General features: G+C 45.3%; 1 protein-coding gene across 3 annotated transcripts in view; it reads left to right on the top strand.

Moving 5' to 3' along the window:
* XKR6 (XK related 6) overlaps nt 1-21886 on the top strand; it is a 309158-nt gene that overhangs the window by 210896 nt on the left and 76376 nt on the right. Inside the window, exon 2 of one of the 3 annotated variants that reach the window (XM_086414221.1) lies at nt 18371-18438. The exons of the other annotated variants lie outside the window; for them this stretch is intronic. Coding sequence (XP_086270347.1) covers nt 18371-18438 — 68 coding nt within the window. The remainder of the gene's footprint in view (nt 1-18370; nt 18439-21886) is intronic. 3 annotated transcript variants of the gene reach the window in all.

Below are 21886 nucleotides of genomic sequence, written 5' to 3'. Positions count from 1 at the left end.
AGTGGGCTAGATGAAGCTTTTATTCTAATAAGCATACAAAGTGAAAAATGCTCAGCCGTGTCTGACTCTTTGTGACCCCATGAACTATACATACAGTCCACGAAATTGTCCAGGCCAGAATACTGGAGTGGGTAGCCTATCCCTTCTCCAGGGGATCTTCCCGACCCAGGAATCCAGCTGGGGTCTCTTGCATTGCAGGTGGATTCTTTACCAACTGAGCTATCAGGGAAGCTCTTTTATTCTAATAAGTAGCCACTCAAATCTGTTGGCCTGCAGGATGTGTGTGTGTGTGTGTGTGTGTGTTTATGGCTAAACAATGCTGTCGAATTTCCTACCATCTATTAATTTTTTTGTAAGCTCTTTAAAAAGTATAATTGATAGCTGAACAACAACAGGCTGGAAGAAGATGATGTCACTACTCAGCTATTTATAGCTCTCCATTCCCTGAAGAGTGCAGAGCTTGATATTTAGACTGTGAAGGCCTGTGGGTAGGACTCCTGCCCAGTTCTGTGCTTCCTGCTGTATGCATCACATGGCTGTCTCATGACATCCGTTGTTAACCACCTGTTTATAAGCAGGAAGCTAAAATATGGAGCCAGCATCTAAATGGAGAATGGAATTACCCAGTTCTACTTTCCCACATTTTTTTCCGCTAAGCTTTTCCATATACACATATATATACACACCGAGAAAAACAGTGTTTGAGCCAATTCCAATCTAGATGTATGGTCAGGAGTAAAAAAGTTCTGTCTTACACAGGATGCAGAAAGAAAGTTGAGTGAACAGAGATAGATATTGAAGATCAGTTACTGAAGACAGTAATCCTGCGACTTTGCCTTTAATGAAATTTAGACTAGAAACCATGGTTCTTGGTCTGGGTCCAGAGGTTCACTGACTGCTTATTCAAGTCCATAGAGAACCTTTCTGGAACCTGGGTCATTCTTTGTGTAGAAGGCCCCCTAGAGGCTGCTTTTATATTGATTTGAGTGTTGTTTTGCTGCTAATTGAGACCTGTAGCAATCCTGTTCTTTGTTGTTGATCAGTTGCTAAGTCATGTCCGACTCTTTCGGAACCCCATGAACTGTAGCCCACCAGGCTCCTCTGTCCATGGGATTCTCCAGGCAAGAAAACTGGAGTGGGTTGCCATGCCTCCTCCAGGGGATCTTCCCGACCCAGGGATGGAACCTGAGTCTCCTGAATTGACAGGCAGATTCTTTACTGCTGAGCCACCAGAGAAATCACGTAGCAATCCTGAGGACCCAGAAAAGATAGACTCATCTTGTTCAGATAACATCCAAATTAATCCTGAAATAGAACTGGCTTCTTTGATTCCTCTGAATCAGCATGACCCCCAGGCTAATCTGTTAGCAAGAGGATCAAGGAAGAACTAACTAGAACTCTCAAGGGAAGGGAGGAAGGAAACTTCAGCTAGAGCAAATCTTTGAACACTGAGAACAAGTCTGAGCCACAGTGGGTTGTGACCATAGACAGCAACTCTTTGGACCAGAGAAGGCTTTTCAGAACCATGGACAGCAACTCCTGCTACTATTGGTATAAGAAGAGCAGTAAACTATCCTGCTCCATATCCTATCTCCCAACCATACTGGCTTGTGACTAAGGACAGCTTTGGTGGGGAAGGTGGGTGCACAGAATCGATTTTTCAGAACCACAGCCAGCATCAGCCCACACTAAAAGCCCCAGATAGAGACTCCTTTGTACAGGAGCAATTCTTTGCTGACACTGTATTGAAAATCACTGCAAGTATAACCACTGCCCATCCAGATACCATGCTGTTTCAAAACTTTACACACACACACACACACACACACACACACACACACACACAAATAACTTTATATAAAATGGGTCTGTCCCTTTTATAGCCTCTTCTGTGAGGTGAGGAGTATCGTGATCTCAATCAGAATTTTAAAAGGAATGCCATTGCTTTCTAGGAGAGCATGGTAACCTCCTGTAGGTCACATTGTACAAAAGTGACCATAACCTGATTTCCAAGTTCATGATCTTCTCTGCAGACCATCTGATCACATAAATACCTACTGATCAAGGCAGAATCGTAACATTTTGTCTGTTGCCATCACATGTAGCAGAGAGAATTTAGTGAAAAGATACCAGGAAGGAGGGACTGATTTGGCTAGATCATTTCTCACATAATCTCTTCCAGACACCTTCCCATTTATAAGGAAGCACTTTTTTTTTCTAATAGTCTGCAGCCTAGATAGGATATTTACATGTGTATTTTGCCTCCCCCTGCATTATTACAATGTTATTAATAATATTTTCTCAATAGCAATAATACTTTCTCAATAGCAATAATAATAGTACTAGATTCTATTCTAAATGTTTTACATGCGTGGTCTCATTAATTTTCATAACTTTGGTTCTGTGAGGTGCACATATTGTCCCATTTGTGGTTAAGACTAAAATTTAGAGAGGCTAAGCAACTGCTCCAGGGGATCTTCCCAACCCAGGGATCAAACCGGGGTCTGTCACATTGCAGACAGATTCTTTACCCTCTGAGCCACCAGGGAAGCCCCAAGCAACTACTAAATGTTACCTATCCAGCTACTAAATGTTACCTATCCAACAGATAGTAAAGCCAGGATTGAACCTATTCTTCCAGCCACTGTACTATATTAAGAGCTATTATTTTAGCCTCCTCTCCCTTCCCTCATGAAAGCATGACTTCTTTCAACTACTGAAATGGATTTGGTGTTTAGAATTATATCTCATGTAGATATTGGTGATCTCATGTCTCACATGGTTTGAGATTTTGGCTTAGCCGAGTTTCAGCTGACTCTCATATCCAATTGTAAGTCATTGTGTAATGACCCCTCTGGCTGTCTTGTTTTGATCACAAACAGTTCAGCCAAGGGAATGATAAGAAAAGCGTTCACCCATGTACAGTCTTTCTGTCAGCCTTGGTGCTATCTCACTATTTATTGCCCTTAATTTAAGCAGATGCGTCAGTTACTCATGCTTTCTGTTTAACTCCTGGGTTCTCCAGGTGATTGCTCTCACCTTGATGTCAGGTCTCCTGGACATTACCCCACTCTCTGTATAGTATAACCGTCACAGAGCCCATGCCCATTAACTAGGCTGTAGATGCACCCCATCGTCTATGTCTTGATACTTAGCACAAGTAGTTGCAGGGAATCAACAGAAAAATGTAGCTGGTTCCCAGTGGTGTTCAGTGACTGTCAGGGCTGAATCTCATTGCCAATGTCAAGTCAGTCCTTCATGTCTGGGGTGGTGTCCTCTGTCTCTTCCTGTGAGTGACCTAGAATGCTGTGACTTCTTGTCATTGGGAAACACTCCCCAATCACTGGACAGAAGGGTAACTTTGCACCTTACGTCCGCAGCAGGGCCTATGGCAGGTTATAGACCTTGAATTCAGAGAGCCATGACTCTTTTTTTTTTTTTTTCTTTTGCAAGCTTATTTCATGAAGAAGAATTGGGACCAGTCTCTCTCTGACCTCTTTCTTCCTTTGGCATCCTCAGGTGGTGCCAGCTTCCATGGCTGTGATACATTCTCCACCTCCTTGCTCTGAGGTACTGATGGGCCTCAGAACAGGCCCAGAGTCCTTAACCTTTGTATGTCATGTGTAATGACATCCATACAGTCTGCTCCTCAAGAGCTCCCGTGGTCTGTGGAGCGCCTTGCATGGAAAAGCAGAAAGGTGATGGGAGAAGTAGAATAGAGCTTAGAGTCCTGCTCCTTCAGATTGTGGGTGATGCTTACACGGCAATGGGGTTCTCAGCTCTCCTGGAAGTGATAGTGGTACCTGTAGATCTACATAATGTCTGTAAGACCTGCTGGGGATTTCCAAAGCACAAAAAGCAAAAGGTTCCAAAGGAGACCAGGATTCACCAAACAAAATGAATTCACCATTTAATGTCACTAGGGGCTGTCCAGGAGGTCTAGTGGTAAAGAATCCACCTGCCAGTGCAGTAGATGAGGAGACATTGGTTCGATCCCTGGGTCGAGAAGATCCCCTGGAGTAAAAATGGCAACTCACTCCAGTATTCTTGCTTGGAAAATGCTATGGATAGAGGAGCCTATCGGGCTACAGTCCATGAGGCCTCAAAGAGTCAGACATGACTGAGCAACTGAGCACACAACTACACATCACTGGATGTCTTAGGGAGAACGACTGGGTCTATTCACCTACTTGTTTATTCAGCAAAACTTTATTGAGCAGCTTTTTGTGTGTGTGCCAGGAGTTGTGCTAAATAATGGAGAGATGATAACAAACAAAGCAGGTTAAAAACTCATGGTCTCATGGCACTTATATTCAGATAATACATATAAATAAATAAAGAAAATGTCAGTAACAAGGAACAAAAATCAAAGCAGGGGATGCAGATGTGAAGTTGGAGGGAGTGCTAAAATTTTAGATGGGCTAGCCAGAGAAAACTCCAGCAAGAAACTGACTTAACTAATAATTTAATGGAAAAATTTAAATACACTCCAAAGTAGAGAAGACAGCATCGTTAACTTCATGTACACGTGACCCAGAGAAAGTGGGTCTTGAGTAAGAAGACCTGAGAGTAGTGAGGAGTGGGGCACACAGATGCTGGGGAGAGAGTCTTGCAGGTTCCTTCAAAGACCCTGGGGCAGAAGCTCACTGGGAATGTTTGAGGGACAGCAAGGAGGCCGTTCAGGCTGGATGGGGGACGACGACAAGGGAGGGTGGCGGTAGAGGACGTCAGAGAGGAAATCGGGCTGGTATCATGGGGGAGGGGCCTTGGGAACCATAATACAAACTTTGGGTTTTTTTTTTTAAACTTTGGTCACCATGTTGCACATTAGATTCTCGGACCTTATTCATCTCGAGCTGAGAGTTTGTACCATTTTTCTAACTTCGCCCTATTTCTCCCAGTCCCTAATCCCTGGCAACCTATTCTACTTTCTGTTTCTATGAGTTCTACGTTAATTTTTTAAGATTACACATATACGTGAGATCGCGCAGTATTTGTCTTTCTGTACTGGCCTATTTCTAGTCGTTCTGTACTAGAAGGACTGATGCTGAAGCTGAAACTCCAAAATTTTGGTCACCCAATGCAAACAGCCGACTCACTGCACATGTCCCTGCTGCTGGGAAAGACTGAGGGCAAGAGGAGAAGAGGCGTCAGAGGATGAGATGGCTGGATGGTATCACCGACGCACTAGACTTGAACTTGGACAAACTCCGGGAAATGGTGAGGGATAGGGAGGCCTGGCATGATGCAGTCCATGGGGTTGCAAAGAGTCAGACATGACTCGGCGAGTGAACAACAACACTGGCTTATTTCACTTAACATTACGCCGTCAAGCTCTATCCACATTGTCACAAATGGTAAAATTTTCTTTTATCTCATGGCTGTGTAATATGGTGTTTTATATATAGTCACTGCATTTTGGTTTTCCATGTATTTGTTGATGGACCCTTAGGTTGCCTCCATATCTTGGCAATTGTGAATAATGCTGCAGTGAACATGCTGCTGCTGCTAAGTCGCTTCAGTCGTGTCCGACTCTGTGCAACCCCATAGACGGCAGCCCACCAGGCTCCTCCGTCCATGGGATTTGCCAGGCAAGAGTACTGGAGTGGGTTGCACATGGGGTGGGTACAAATATCTCTTTGAGATAGTGATTTCATTTCCTTTAGACAATCTATCCAGAAGTGGGATCACTGGACTGTATGGTAGTTCTATTTTTAATTTTAATTTTTGAGAAACTCCCACACTGCTTTTCCATAGTGGCTGTACCAATCTACTCTCCCACCAACAGTACACAATGGCTTCTTTTTCTCCACATCCTCACCAGCACTTGTTATTTGTTGTCTTTTTGATGATAGTCATTCTAACAGGTATGGTATGAGAGGTCATCACGGTTTTGATTTGCATTTGCCTGATGAGTCAGTGATGTTGAGCATCTTTTCATATTCCTGTGGGCACTAGAATATCTTCTTTTTAGAATTGTCTATTCAGTTCCTCTGCTCAGTTTTAAATCATATTATTATTTGTTTTGTTTTGCTGTTGTGTGGGTTCTTTATGTACATTGAATATTAATCCCTTATCAGATACAGTATTTGTAAATATTTTCTCTCATTCTGTAGGTTGCCTTTTCATTTTGTTGATGGTTTATTTTGCTGTGCAGAAGTAAGGTCTTTGGATTTTGAAGTAAGACCTCTAGATTTTTATCTCACTGACATGGGGAGTCACTGCAGATGACTCCCATCATTTAAAGAGATGAGATGATTTACATTTTAACAGGATCCTTCTCATTTCAGTGAAGGATAGACAATGGGGACATAAGTAACAACTGTTTTTCCTTCAGGGAAGATCTATTGCGTGGTAATAATCCAGGTGAAAGAGAAGGGCATTGGATTAAAATAGTCACATGAGGGCTAGTAAGGAGTGGTTGAAATATGGATATATGTTTGAAGTCTAAAATAATAATAGACTGGTTGTGAATATGAAAGAAAAAATTCAAGTCTGACTCCAAGGTTTTGGGCCTGAACAGCTGGAATGGTGGCTTTCTCTTTTCTCACCTGTAAATTGTTGATGCTGCTGCTGCTCTTAACAAATGAATTATTAAGAGACTCTGAGTGAATTGATGAGCCAGCAATGCCATTTTGGATTCCTTGGGCAGAAGGTACCTCTTCAGGAGACAGTATCGTGGCACCTAATTGGTCATCTCTACATAGATGTGTTTATCATGTTTTGGAGTTTCTTAAAGATTTGAAGCTGGTTAAACATTACTTTCTTAATACATAGGTACTATTTGTAGATTGCTATATATCATGCACTCAGCTAATCCAATCACATACATTTTGTTTAATCCTTAAAGCAAACCTGTGAAAAAGATCTTAGTATCCTTACTTTGGGGCTTCCTGCTGCTGCTGCTTCTGCTAAGTTGCTTCAGTCGTGTCTGACTCTGTGTGACCCCATAGACGGCAGCCCACCAGGCTCCCCCGTCCCTGGGATTCTCCAGGCAAGAACACTGGAGTGGGTTGCCATTTCCTTCTCCAATGCATGAAAGTGAAAAGTGAAAGTGAAGTCGCTCAGTCGTGTCCGACTCTTAGTGACCCCATGGACTGCAGCCCACCAGGCTCCTCCGTCCATGGGATTTTCCAGGCAAGAGTACTGGAGTGGGGTGCCATTGCCTTCTCCTAGGTGGCACTAATGGTAAAGAACCCGCCTGCCAATGCAGACACAGGTTTGATCCCTGGGTCGGGAAGATCCCCTAGAGGAGGAAATGGCTCTTCAGTGTTCAAGAACCCCCTCCAGTGTTCTTGACTGGAGAGTGCCATGGACAGAGGAGCCTGGCAGGCTACAGTCCATGGTATGGCAAAGAGGGGGACATGACTGAAGCTACTTAACATGCACGTACATCCTTACTTTACAGATAGGAAAACTGAAGATCAGTGAACTCAAAAGGAAAAATGGCCATGATCACTCAGCCTATCTGTGGTACAGCTGCAATTTAAACCTAAGTGTGTCTAATCCTAAAGTTTTTTCTCTTAACTGTTGGCAGTCCACGGCAGGGGCCCCCCTACTTCTGGGATCTAATGCCTGATGATCTGAGGTGGAGCTGATGTAACAATAGAAATAAAGCACACAGTACATTAACATGCTTGAGTCAGCCCCAAACCATCCAAACCCCACTCCCTGGTCTCTGGAGAAACTGTCTTCCATGAAACTGGTCCCTGGTGCCAAAACGGTTGTGGATCACTGGCCTACTGCCTTCCACTTCCTTTTTTTACTCAAAACCCAAAAGCCCCCCTCTTCTGATCAGAGTTCTGCCACCTCTTTGTAGCAAGAAATTATTTTAAAACTTCTCCATCATACCAGTCTTGAAATATAAAGATGATAGTGGTCCTTTTATCTTTAATGTGGGTTATAAAATTGTTCCCAATTGATTATTTGTCTTGATTTTATGGTATTTTGTTTCATGAAAAAATTTACTTAAAAATCACATTTGTAGATTCTTTTTATGGGATTAGGGCATCAGTTCAGTTCAATTCAGTTCAGTCGCTCAGTCGTGTCTGACTCTTTGCGACCCCATGAATCGCAGCACGCCAGGCCTCCCTGTCCATCACCAACTCCCGGAGTTCACTCAAACTCATGTCCATCGAGTCAGTGATGCCATCCAGCCATCTCATCCTCTGTCGTCCCCTTTTCCTCCTGCCCCGAATCCCTCCCAACATCAGTCTTTTCCAATGAGTCAACTCTTCGCATGATGTGGCCAAATACTGGAGTTTCAGCTTTAGCATCATTCCTTCCAAAGGACACCCAGGGATGATCTCCTTTAGAATGGAGTGGTTGGATCTCCCCGCAGTCCAAGGGACTCTCAAGAGTCTTCTCCAACACCACAGTTCAAAAGCATCAATTCTTCAGCACTCAGCTTTCTTCACAGTCCAACTCTCACATCCATACATGACCACTGGAAAAACCATAGCCTTGATTAGATGGACCTTTGTTGGCAAAGTAATGTCTCTGCTTTTGAATATGCTATCTAGGTTGGTCATAACTGTCCTTCCAAGGAGTAAGCATCTTTTAATTTCATGGCATAGTGTCATATTTAGCAAGGCTGTCTGAATGATGAAATTATAAAATAATTTCCTAATTCTAACAATTTCATTTTAACTATTTGCTCCATTTGAAATTTACCTGGTGTATGTTGTGAAACAGTGTCCACTTTTCACTTTTCTCGGGTTCTAAAGATCTCTGTGGGGCTTCCCTGGTAGCTCAGTGGTAAAGAATCTGTCTGCAATGTAGAGCAACAGGAGACACGGGTTCAGTCCCTGAGTGGGAAAGATCTCCTGGAAGAGGGCATGACAACCCACTCCCAATCTCGCCTGGAGAATCCCCATGGACAGAGGAGCCTGACGGCTATGGTCCATAGGGTCGCAAAGAGTCAGACACGACTGAAGCTACTTAACACGCAAAGATCTGTGTGATCATCACTTACTGATAATCCCTCCCTGTCCCCAACTGACTCGAAATAAATGTCGCTTTTCAGTCTGTTTCTGGCCTTTCTATTCAATAGATCTGACTGTACCTTATTTGTCAGGCTGCACTGTTTTAACTATTAATATTATATAGGTTTGTAATTAAAATTTTTTTTGATGGAATCATTTTTAAAGTCTTTTTTTGAATTTGTTACAGCATTGCTTCTATTTTTAAAAAAATGTTTTTGGCTTTTTGGCCACAAGGCATATGAGATTTTGGCTCCCCAGACCAGAACCCACACCTCCTGCATTGAATGATGAAGTCTTAACTGTTGGACTGCCAGGGAAGTCCCCTGTAATGTTTTTTTTTAATCATTTATTAGTAGTCTGCTATTACTCCTGTTTTTCCATAAATTTCCTAAGTATTCTTATTTATTTTTCCATGTGAATTTGAGAGCCTGCTCATCTAGTTAAACAAATATCCATTAGTGTTTTTATTGGAGTCAAGTGAAATTTACAGATTGACTTAGGGAGAATTTTAAATCTTTGCGATGTTGGAACTTCCTGTGCAAGAACACAGGATGCCTTTCCATTTGTTTAAGTCATAGTCGAGTTTTAATCTTTTCTTCATACGCATTTCCCAGTGAGCATATCTCTGTGTATTTTAGCTTTTGTGTTACTATTATACAGCACTTTCGCTCACTGGTTCTTTTCATTTGGAAAGCTGATTGCTGCTGCTACTGCTGCCAAGCCGCTTCAGTCATGCCCGACTCTGTGCGACCCCATAGACGGCAGCCCACCAGGCTCCCCCGTCCCTGGGATTCTCCAGGCAAGAACACTGGAGTGGGTTGCCATTTCCTTCTCCAATGCATCAAAGTGAAAAGTGAAAATGAAGTTGCTCAGTCGTGTCCGACTCTTCACGACCCCATGGACTGCAGCCTACCAGGCTCCTCTGTCCATGGGATTTTCCAGGCAAGACTACTGGAGTGGGGTGCCAATGCCTTCTCTTGATAACTTTATTAATAAGCAGATCTACCTCAGAGCTTACATTTGTATGATATTATTTATAAGTTGCAGGACATAATTCATATATATTCTTTCATCTGATTCTTATTCTTATTCTTATGACTGCTGCTTATTAATTCTGTACTTAACAACCCAGTTGGATTCCTTTACTTATCATTTAATTCTCTGGAGTTTTCACCTGAAAATAATAATAATTTTACCTTCTTCTTTCTAGTTTTTATATTTTTTTCTTTCTCTGTCTCTAATTTGAGTTCACTGGTACCTTCAGACCAATGCTAAAAGTTTGTATTTCTTGGCATTTCAAAGCATTCTTGTGATACTTCGAATGTTTCCCAAATAAGCATGATACAGCCTTTTGAGTTGAGGGAGGTGTATATGTGTCATCATGTATACAAGTTAAGTATTTTATTGTATTTTAAGATGAAAGCAAGAGTTTTGTTTTGATTGAGAATGGTTGTTGAATTTTATAAAGTGTTTTTTCAGTATCTATGGCGATGATCATATGATTTTTCTCTTTTGATCCATTTTGATCCATTTGGTAGTAGACTTCTTAACATATTCCTATGGTTGCAGGATACATAACTTGTTTGTCTGAGATATGTCTTTTACTGTCCTGATGGATTCTGTTTGCTAATATCTTATTTGAGTTTGCAATACTATTTCTAAGTAAGGTTGGTCTATAGTTTTAATTTATGTCATTGTTCTTTAGGTTTTGTTGCCAGTGTTTTACTGGTTTTATAAAAAATTTTGTAAGCTTTCCTTCTTTTTCTGTGCTCCAGAATAGTTTAAATTGCATGGCAGTTGTCTATTTCTTCAGGATTAAATAGAATTTTCTGTTAAACTAATTGGGCTCAGTTTTTTTTAGTGGGTTCAACTCTCTAACAACTTTTTTCTATGATCATTATTTTCTTTACTTATATCTTTCTAAAGATTGGTTTTGGTAATTTGTACATGTCTATAAAATAGTTCATTTCATTCGGGATTGCAGGTTTAGCTGTGCAGCATGGAGCAGCTAAGTCATTGTTTCTTCACCTCATTTCTTATCTTGTGCATTTTGCTTTCTTCCCTTCTTTCCTTGATCGTGATAGACAGCAGTTTATTTTACTTTTTCTCAAAGAAACAGCTCTTAAATTTATATATCAACTCATTTAAAAAATCATTGAGGAACTTCCCTGATGGTCCAGTGGTTAGGACTCCCCACTTTCACTGTTCAGGGCCTGGGAACTAAGATCCCACAAGCCATATGATGTGGTAAAAAAAAAATTTTTTTTTAATAAAATGTTGATTAATTAATTTTTTATTGAATTAATTCTGCTTTTACTTTCCTTAGGTTTATTTTATTACTTAGTTTTCTTCTCCAGATCTACCTCAGAGCTTACATTTGTATGATATTATTTATAAGTTGCAGGACATAATTCATATATATTCTTTCATCTGATTCTTATGAACCTCTAAGGTAACTGGCAAGTACCCTTGTTGTACAAATTAGAAAACAGGGAAGTTAAATGATTTGCCCAAAGTTACACAGTGAGAAAGGAGCAGAGATGGGATCCCAGTGGTGCCAACCCTCCCCAGGGGGTCTTTTCCCAGCTTGTCTATGGGTCATTCCCCATCCCCAATACCTTCTGGTGTTTGTACCAAACTCCACTCTCCTTCAGCCACTTCAGCATCTGCAAGTGAAGATCACAGCATGTGGAGGTTCAGAGAAATGAAAGTGAGTCACTCAGTCGTGTCTGACTCTTTGCGACCCCATGGACTATACAGTCCATGGAATTCTCCCGGCCAGAATACTGGAGTGGGTAGCCGTTCCCTTCCCCAGGGGATCTCCCCAACCTAGGGATCGAATCCAGGTCTCCCACATTGCAGGCGGATTCTTTACAGCTGAGCCACAAGAGAAATGCCAGGCCCTCTAATTCCAGCCACAAAGCAGTTGCTGATTCTTTCCTACACTTGCACCCAAATCCTTCCTTATAAGCTCATGAAGCTGACCCTGGAAGGATCTCTCCTGGGCTGTGGCCTTTCCCTCAACACTACCTGGACAGCCAAGAGAACATTTTCCGTGTTTTCCTCTTTGTCGCAACACAGCCACTAGAACTCATTCTTGGCCTCGGGGGTGGATCAAACACAGGTTCGTGGCCCGCAAATTGAGTCCTGGAGCAGCAGAGTAGAAGGAGGGGTCACTCATAAGAAGCACCGCGTGTCCTGTTTCTCCAGGTGGGGCTGCACCTGGCTAGCAGGTGTCCCTGTCACTTTCGCATTCATCGTACGAAGGCCTCTTAGAGAAACCGGGACACAAAGGGCATCTCCCCAGACTCCTTGTCTTGTAAGAGTAAACAGTTCACCTGCTCTCTTGGCAGTGATTTTCAACTGGGAAAAATCAAAGGGAGACTGCGATTCTCCCTGTGTCTTTTATTTATCTTTGCTTTGTTGCCACGTATTCATTTTACCCTCCGCCATTTGCCCTTGAAAGAGAGTTGGTTGGAGGGATGTCATAAAGAGTTGAGTTGACATGTGCAGATTTCACGGTTTAGAGATGGTAGACTCTCTTTTGTTCTTAAACTACTTCTGTCCCATCCCTCTGACAGTGAAGCTCAGCAGGACCTGGGCACTTCCTGAAACCCCTTCATCCCTTCCCCAAGCCTTGTCCTCACCCTCACGTCTGATCTGTCACTGGGGCTTGCTGGCTCTGTCTTGGAAATGTCTTCTCTACTTGGTTGGTCCGTCTCTCCTGTGCCTCCTGGTTCTGTGAGGTGCTTTAGTTCAGAGTACCCCATGCCCACTGCCACGGATCCAAAACCACATGGACAATGGGTGGAATCGATCCTGCTGTTGTTGTTCAGTTGCTAAGTCATGTCCAACTCTTCGACCCCATGCACTGCAGCACGCCAGGCTCCTCTGTCCCCCACTATCTCCCTTTCTCTCAGTTTCATGTCCATTGAGTCGTGATGCTATCTAACCATCTGTTTCTCTGCCACTCCCTTCTCCTCCTGCCCTCAATCTTTCCCAGCATCAGGATCTTTTCCAATGAGTTTCCTCTTCGCATCAGGTGGCTAAAGTATTGGAGTTTCAACTTCAGCATCAATCCTTCCAATGAATATTCAGGGTTGATTTCCTTTAGGATTGACTGGTTTGATCTCCTTTCAGTCCATTTAGGATTCACTGGTTTGATCTCCTTCAGTCCATTTAGGATTACTGGTTTGATCTCTTTTCAGTCCAAGGAACTCTCAAGTGTCTTCTCTGGCACCACAATTTGAAAGCATCGATTCTTTGGCACTCAGCCTTCTTTATGGTCCAACTCTCATATCCAAACATGATTACTGGAAAAACCGTAGCTTTAACTCTGTGGACCTTTGTCACCAAAGTGAAGTCTCTGCTTTTTAATATACTGTCTAGGTTTAATATACTGTCTAGTTTAATATACTGTCTAGGTTCCTTCAGGAAACAAGGAGCAAACATCTTTTAATTTCATAGCTGCAGTCACTGTCTGCAGTGATTTTGGAGCCCAAGAAAAGAAAATCTGTCACTATTTCCACTTTTTCCCCTTTTATTTGCCATGAAGTGATGGGACCAGAAGCCATGATCTTAGTTTTTTGAACTGAGTTTTAAGCCAGCTTTTCAACGCTCCTCGTTCACCATTAAGGGTCTCTTAGTTCCTCTTCACTTTCTGCCATTACAGTGGTATCATCTGCATATCTGAGATTATTGCTATTTCTCCAAGAAATCTTGATTCCAGCTTGTGATTCATCCATCTGGCATTTCACATGATGTATTCTGCATAGACGGAGAAGGCAATGGCACCCCACTCCAGTACTCTTGCCTGGAAAATCCCGTGGACAAAGGAGCCTGGAAGGCTGAAGTCCATGGAGTCGCTGAGGGTCAGACACGACTGAGCAACTTCACTTTCACTTTTCACTTTCATGCATTGGAGAAGGAAATGGCAACCCACTCCAGTGTTCTTGCCTGGAGAATCCCAGGGATGGGGGAGCCTGGTGGGCTGCCGTCTATGGGGTCGCACAGAGTCGGACATGACTGAAGCGACTTAGCAGCAGTAGCAGCAGCATTCTGTATACAAGTTAAATAAGCAGGGTTACAATATATAGCCTTGTCATATTCCTTTCCCAATTTGGGACCAGTCAGTTGTTCCATGCCTGTTTCACTGTTGCTTCTTGACCCACATTTATGTTTCTTAGGAGGCAGGTAAGGTGGTCTGGTACTCTCATCTCTTTAAGCCTTTTCCATAGTTTGTTGTGATCCACAGTCAAAGGCTTTAGCGTAGTCAGTGAAGCAGAAGTAGATGTTCTTCTGGAACTCTCTTGCTTTTCCCCATGATCCATTGAATCCTGTTGTGGGAGCTCTTAATGATTTCACTCTCAGAAAAGTGATTTACATCCTGTGTGCAGTCAGACCCACATCCATGAGCACACAGGTCTGTCTCCATGTTTGTGCATGAGCTGTGGCTTCCTCTCTGCTCATTCATCCTTTTACCTGGGCCTCCCTGACAGTGGATGAACGGTAGCAGATGACAAAGGGTTTGGGGGGAGATGGGGTAGGAATTTAAACTTGAAAAAATATCTGCATGTATCTGGCATTTTCCCCTATTAACGTACTTTTGGGATCCTTTTTGCTGCAACAACTTAGAGGTTCCTACTGCTCCCCAGAAGTTTCCCTGATTCTAGTCCCTCCAGTCTCAAGGTGGCTAGAGAGACAGGAGTCTTTGCACAGGACGTGGCTGGCAGGAGAGGAAATGTCAGAGGGATTGGGTCTGACGTGGTGATGCTGCTGCCTCATCTCCCTGGCGGATTCCAGACAGGGCTGCCCAGGAACCTGGGACATGCTGGCTGCCTTCTGCTGGCTGGGGCTGAATGTGCCCAGAGCCACCAGGACTCTGGAACTTGCTTCCTTTTTCTGCAGATACAAAGGAGCATTCATTGGTTTTCTTTATGTGTTACTTCAGCAAATGCATATTGAGCCCCACTGGGCCCCGCAGGGGTTGGGGGACAGGGTGAATGGGCCTCAGTCCTTCCTGATGCCCTTCCTGGCTCGAGAGAGTGGGAAGAGAGGTGGTTAGACATGCCATGAGACCCCCAGAGACCTCAGGGGAGGACTAGCTCTTATTCAGCTGGGGATTCAGAGAGGCTTCAAGGAGAAGGTTGAATATGGGGCTAGATCCTGATACTCAGGGAGGACTTGAATAGGAGGAGGGGAATGGTGGGAATTCCAGGCAGGAGGAAGGTCAGCCGGCTGGGTGTGGCAGTGGGAGGTATAGCCAGGGCTGGTCATGGCAGCAGAGAAATTTGCCTAGAGGGAATCTTCTTATGGGGTCACTTAGAGTTGTCACTGGGAAGGTGGCCAGGAGATGTTTAGGAGGCCACGTGGATGCATGCTTAGTCACGCCTGACTCTTTTGTGACCCCATGAACTGTAGCCCACCAGGCTCCTCTGTCCATGGAATTTTCCAGGCAAAAATACTAGAGTGGGTTGCCATTTCCTCCTCCAGGGGATCTTCCTGACTCAGGGATAGAACCCACATCTCCTGCGTCTCCTGCATTGGCAGGCAGATTCTTTACCACTGAACCACCTGGGAAGCTCCTACAGCCACGGGAGCCAGCTGATTTCCTAGGCAGGAAGTGGCAGGACAAGGCTGTGCGTCAGCCCTTGGAGGGTCAGGGGAGAGTTGTCTAGCCACCTCTGGGGCCAGGGAGGGTGGCTGGTGCCCAGTGCCTCACAGCCGCACTGAGCCGCAGGCACTGATTGGGGTGGAGAAGCCCCAGCAGCCTGTGGATGTGGGTGTATCCATGGAGACACAGGATAAATGCCTTTGTCAAAGCCAAGAAGCAATGCAGGGAAGAGAGGGGGCCCAGGACAGATCTGGGCAGGCAGGGCAAGAGCAGCTCGTTTCCTCCTGTGTTTGGGTCAGAGGCTATCACTGCAGCTGGCATGGCCATGGTGAGCAGGCTGCCTATGTGCCACTCTCTGCCTTTGGAAGAGAATGCACAAGAGTTTCTAAGAAGAACCTCATAAAATACTCCTATTTCCTATTAAATTAAGCTCTAATAAATTGTTCTGCACTGCCCCCCCCACCATATCACATGCATTATTTAATTTGTTTTAGATGGTGTATATTCCCCAGGATGTATAAATCCATGGAAATTTATTAAGTTTTGACAAGAGTTATTGAATGTCATATTAAGTTTTTCAAATTGGCAAATGTTGGATGGTTTAAAAAATTATTAATTAATGCATAACATTAAATGTCAATAAATTGCATGGTGTATTTATGAACTATCTTTGAAGGTCATTAAATATGCATATCGGGCAGTAAATCTGTTCTCTCCTATAAATCTGTTCTGAATTGAGGCAAGTTATGGCTTAAGTGGTGGTGTGGGGAGGGGTAGGCATCCCTGGACATCCCTGGGGACCCAGGTGGTGCACGGGAACAAGGGACCAATCCCCTTCATCTCCATCACTCCCTCTAATGGAATGGGAAGCAGGCTTGAGTCAGTGGGCCATTTAGGTTTCAGATGTGGAATCAGGAGAGCAAAACTCTGGAAGTTGGAGAGTTGGAGGTGACAGTGTCTGCTCCAAAATCTATGTTTTCGGTCATCACCTATATCACTATCAGCTGCCGAAATAAGCTGTCCAGAGCTGAGGGCCTGTCATGTGTTCTGATGTGTGTTAGTTGCTCAGTCATGTCCGACTCTTTGCGACCCCATGGGCTATAGTCTGCCAGCTTCCTCCATCCATGGGATTCTCCAGGTAAGACTACTAGGGTGGGTTGCCATTCGTTTTACCAGGGGATCTTCCAGACCCAGGGATCAAACCTGGGTCTCCTGCATTGCAGGCAGATTCTTTACTACCTGAGCCACCAGGGAAGCATCTGATCCTAGCCCAGTCATGGAGGTTAAATGCCTTTCCTACATAGCTCATTCCCCAGGGGGAGAGCTCTGGGTCCTGCCCACTCAGGCCATGAAGGGTGGGGATATGTTGCTGCTTGTATCTGCTTGTCAGTGTAGCTTTATCTGAATGTCACTTTTCCAAGAACTGGGGGATCTGCCAGAGCTGCTTTCTTTCCTGGGCAGCTGACACCACTGTCCTCTTCCTGCTCAGGGAAGCAGGTTGGTCTGTGACTTCTTCGTGAGGTTGTGTGGGGTTGCGTCAGCCATGCCCCCTCCACAGCACTCTGTGGGGACCGCCCAGGGACTCTTTGCCGGTGCATGGCTGCGAGTTCTTTCCTGTACCCTGTAGCTGTTGCCCTACCTGAGGGAGCCTTGCTGAGGTCAGGCATCGTGGGGCCTCTTGACAGAGGAAGAAACTGAGGCTCAGAGACGCTAGGCTGCCCCCCAGCCTAGCGTGAGTTTTGAGCCCAAGTATTCTTTTAAAACGTTTATCTTGTAAGCTGCGGCAAAGCCGACGTAAAATTTGCTGTCTTAACCACACGTTGTTCTGTGGCATTGAGTCCCTTAACCTTCTGTGCTGTCACCACCACACATCTCCAGGATTCTGTCCTCCTCTCAGCGGAGACTCTGGTACACAGTAAACTATAACGGCCCGTCTGTCTTAGCTCAGGCTGCTGTAACAGAAAACCACAGACTGGGTGTTTTAAGCAACAGAGATTTAGTTGTCCCAGTTCTGGGAGCTGGGATGTTCAAGATCAAGGCGCCAGCTGATTGGGTTCCCAGTGAGGGCTCACTTCCCGGCTTGCAGGCAGCCGTCTTCTTGGTGTGCCTCCACATAGCCCTTCCAGTGTGTTCATGGAAGGAAAGAGAGCTCTCTTCCTCTCTTTTAAGGGTGCTAATTGCATCATGAGGACCCCAGCCTCATGACCTCATGTTGACCTAATCACCTCTCAAAGGCCCCACCTTTTAATACCATCGCATTGGGACCATGAAAGAAAGCTGTTCGCTGAATAATTGATGCTTTTGAACTATGGTGCTAGAGAAGACTCTTGAGAGTCCCTTAGACAACAAGAAGATCAAACCAGTCAATCCTAAAGGAAGTCAACCCTGAATATTCATTGGAAGGACTGATGCTGAAGCTCCCATACTTTGGCCACCTGATGCAAAGAGCTGATTCATTGGAAAGACCTTGATGCTGGGAAAGATTAAGGGCAAGAGGAGAAGGGGGTGGCCAAGGATGAGATGGTTGTATGGCATCACTGACTCAATGGACGTGTGTTTGAGCAAACTCTGGGAGATGGTGAGTTTGAAGGACAGGGAAGCCTGGCATCCATGGGGTTGCAAAGAATCAGACACAACTTAGCTACTGAACAACAGCAAGGGGCTAGGGCTTCAGCATATAAATTTTGGGGGACAAGCACCATCTCCCTTCCCCTCACGGACCCTGATGTACTGACATCAATTTCTGTGCTCTTTCCTCTGTTGCTTGGTACAGATGGAGCCTTTTTCTAGGGAAGCAGCTCTTGGAGAGGAAATAGAATCTCGTGAAGGTGACATTTCCTGGTAAGATGGAGAAGTGGGAATGATGATGAAAGTGAGACTGTTTTCCAGACACCCTAGGTGGCAATCCAGCTATTCACCTGGCACCTCTCCCCCACCAAAGCTGGGGGTGGGAGTGAAATAAGAAATAATTTTTTTCCTGCCAAGGCCAGAGCCCAGGATGTGGCTGGGGCTTCCCCAAGACCAGAGTCTGGCAGGGCCTGTGGTCCAGGTTTAGGGCCAAAGAGGGGAACTCTGACCTCTCCTGGGAGATCTACCTCTGCCAAACTGGTGGTCCCATGCTGTGCTGCCAAAGTGCTATTTTGAAGAGAAACACAGGAAAGAATCAGGCAGCAGTGGTCCCACTGGGTGACTGTCCTGTCTGTCCATCCATCTTTCTATCAGTAGAATGTCCTCCATGCGCCTAAGGAGACATGTTTCACTCTAATTCTTGGTTTATTTGTTAAAGCTAGAAATATACAGCACGCTGTTCTCTTAAGACTAAGATGTCAGAGTCTGCTGGCATCCACAGAGCCCCAGCTAGCTGCCGGTGCCTTCTGAAGTATCTGCTCCTCTCTTCTGCCCCACCATCTCACAGAGGCAACGGGGACACAAAGGGAGGCATCACTGGGCAGTTAGAAAGATATATTTTCCAATTTGGCTTTATCAATCTTTTGCTATGTGACCTTAAGCAAATAGCCTCACCTCTCTGAGCTTCAATTTCCTATTTGTGGTGGGGGCGGGGGGGAAGGAATGATAGTAATATCCCCCAAAAGCAAAGCCTGTTTGGAAAGCACCTGTTCATGATACCAATGCAAAGTGGTGCTCAAGAATTACCAGCAGCCTTCTGCTCTCCCTGGGCCTCAGTTTTTTCATCTGTGAAGTGGGGATAAAGCAGGTTTCAGAGGGCAATTGGGAAGATTGAAGGAGAGAGTGTGTGGAAAGTCTGGTACATTGAGGCTTAGGTAATATCACTCCTTCTTCTGTTCGCAGTGTGGAGCCCGGCAGGCACGGATTAGAATGTAGGGGATGCTTCACAGGCTTTCTGGGCAGTGGACATTTCCATGCCTGTCCTGGGAGGAATGGTCACTGTAGTGTCTTACTCTGCCACCGTGGTTTTCTTACACTTGCTGATGGTCACCGAGACATTGGGACGCCCATGGCGGTTAGCATTGGGTTACTGTAAATTCTTAGCTTAGAACATGGATCAAGTTCATTCTTTCAGAATGGGTGGTCCATCAGTTCCTGTTAATTTGGTTTCTGCTCCTGTGATATGTGTTCTCAAGGAACCCTTCTGCATAATGTGCAGTAATACCCTCCTGACCTGGAAGAATCAAACCTGAAGCCTCGTCTATCAGGTACATTCTCAAGGAATGAGAAAGAGCAAAGCTACTACTGAATGACCAAATTAACTGCTGCAAACTCCATGTGCAAGAACTTAGGCAGATTCCGCCCAGAGATTTACCAGGCTTTCCCTAGGGACTTACAGAGTGTGACTCTTGGCATAGTTTGTTTTTTTTTAAGTTGTATGTGTGTGTGGTAAGCGTGTGTGTTAGTCTCTCGGTTGTGTTTGACTCTTTGCGGCCCTATGGACTGTAGCCCGCCAGGCTCCCCTGTCGATGGGATTCTCCAGGCAAGAATACTGGAGTGGGTTGCCATGCCATCCTCCAGGGGATCTTTCTGACCCAGGCACTGAACCCGTATCTCATGTCTCCTGCAATGGCAAGCAGGTTCTTTACTACTGAGCCACCAGGGAAGCCCCTCTGAAATGTCAAAGAGCATCAGAATTTCCTGGAGGGTGAGCTCAAACCCAGATTCCTGACCCTGCCCCCAAAGATGCTCTTCCAAAGGTCTGAGAGCAGGGCCTGAGAACTTGAATGCCTGACAAATGCCTGGCCAATGCCCAACCTGCTGGCACAGAATGGTGCCCTGAGTGGCCAGGTCGTACAGACCAGCATCTCAAAGGTGGTCTCTGGACCAGCAGCGTCCTTTGGGAGCTTGTTAAAAATGCAGATTGTCGGGCCCCACTGAATTTGAAACTCTGGGGATGGGGTCCAGAAACCCCTCCCATCTGTAGCTTGGCAACCCTCTCCTCCAGGTAATACTGGTGCACTCTGAAGCTTGAGAGCCCCCGCTGTAGACCTCTTGGCATTGCTGTACTTGAAAAGGCTCCCAGCTCAGACCCCTCAGTCCCCTGGGCTGGAAGGCAAGCTTGGCTTCCTGGAGGACGCCTAGTTCTTGGAGATACTGAAATCAGTCTTGGTTCCCAGGAAAGCAGGCGGCCTCCATCTATGGGGTGTGAGACAGCACCACCTGCAAATGGGAAGTGCCTTGACTTGGCCCCGACCAGATGCGTCAGAAGCTTCTCTCTGTCGTGTGAATTGTCGGAAGCAAGAACATCTGTTAAATTGTTCTCACTTTTGTGTTTGTGCAGAGTAAGAGTTAAATCGTCAGATCCTGTCAGACAGCCTTCTGTTGCCCCGGCAACGCCCTGCAGCTGCTGGATTGGGAGAGAGGCTGCTTTCAGGTCCCAAGCCCTCAGTCCCCCACGTCTCGAGTGAGCTGTTTGCTGTCTTGGTTTTCCTTCTGGAAAGAGAGTAATCCAGAACGGCTCCCACAGGGCCCCTGAGTGCCTGCGATTACCATGTAAAATGACCAGAAAGCCAGAAGGATCGCCCTATTCTTGTACTCCTCGGAAATTATTTGCTTGAAGAGGCACTGTGCTGGGTGCAGTGTGACCCACAGTGAAAATTGACAGCGAGCCCGTCAGCTCCCCATGTAGGTGTGTCTAGGGGGCCCTTGAGCCCTCGGGAACCAAGGTGCTCAGGAGACGTGTCACCTTCTATTGCAGCTCTAGTCCCTCTGTGGTGAGCAGGTCCAGGGAATAGACCCGACTCAGAGCCGTGCCTACTGGGTGGAGCCGCATCAGAACTCAGCTCAGCCACTGTAGCAAGGGCTTAGGGTCGACTAATAGCCACAGGGCCCAGGGAACTGCTGTCCACAAGGCCAGAGCTTGCTAGCCTGTGGGTCTGGGGCCTGGGAAATGCTGGAGGAAGTTAAAGGCAAAAGGAGAAGGGGCGGCAGAGGATGAGATGGTTAGATAGCATCACCGACTCAATGGACATGAATCTGAGCAAACTTACGGGAGACAGTGAAGGACAGAGGAGTCTGGCTTGATGCAGTCCATGGGGTCACAAAGAATTGGACACGACTTAGCACTAAACAACAGCAATAATAAAGTGGACATGTGAGAGCGCAACACACTGGCTTGCTGGGGCATCAGAGGTGGGGCCAGCTCCTTCAAGGAAGAGGGTCGAGGTTGGGCGGGGGGAGATGTAGAGCAGGGTCACCCAACGCAAGTTACAGAATTGAGTCGTATTATGTGATTTAATAACCTCTCCATTGTATGGTAATATTATGCTTTGGGAAAGAAGCATTTAAGCCTACTTATGGTTTGCATTTTCTTACCTCT

This window comes from Bos grunniens, chromosome 8, assembly GCF_055505025.1.
Source record: "Bos grunniens cultivar Pamir isolate PY7600 chromosome 8, Bosgru_T2T1.0, whole genome shotgun sequence".
NCBI classification, from domain to species: Eukaryota; Metazoa; Chordata; class Mammalia; order Artiodactyla; family Bovidae; genus Bos; species Bos grunniens.
The sequence above is the reverse complement of the archived record's forward strand: the minus strand, read 5'-3'. Positions and strand labels throughout refer to the sequence as shown.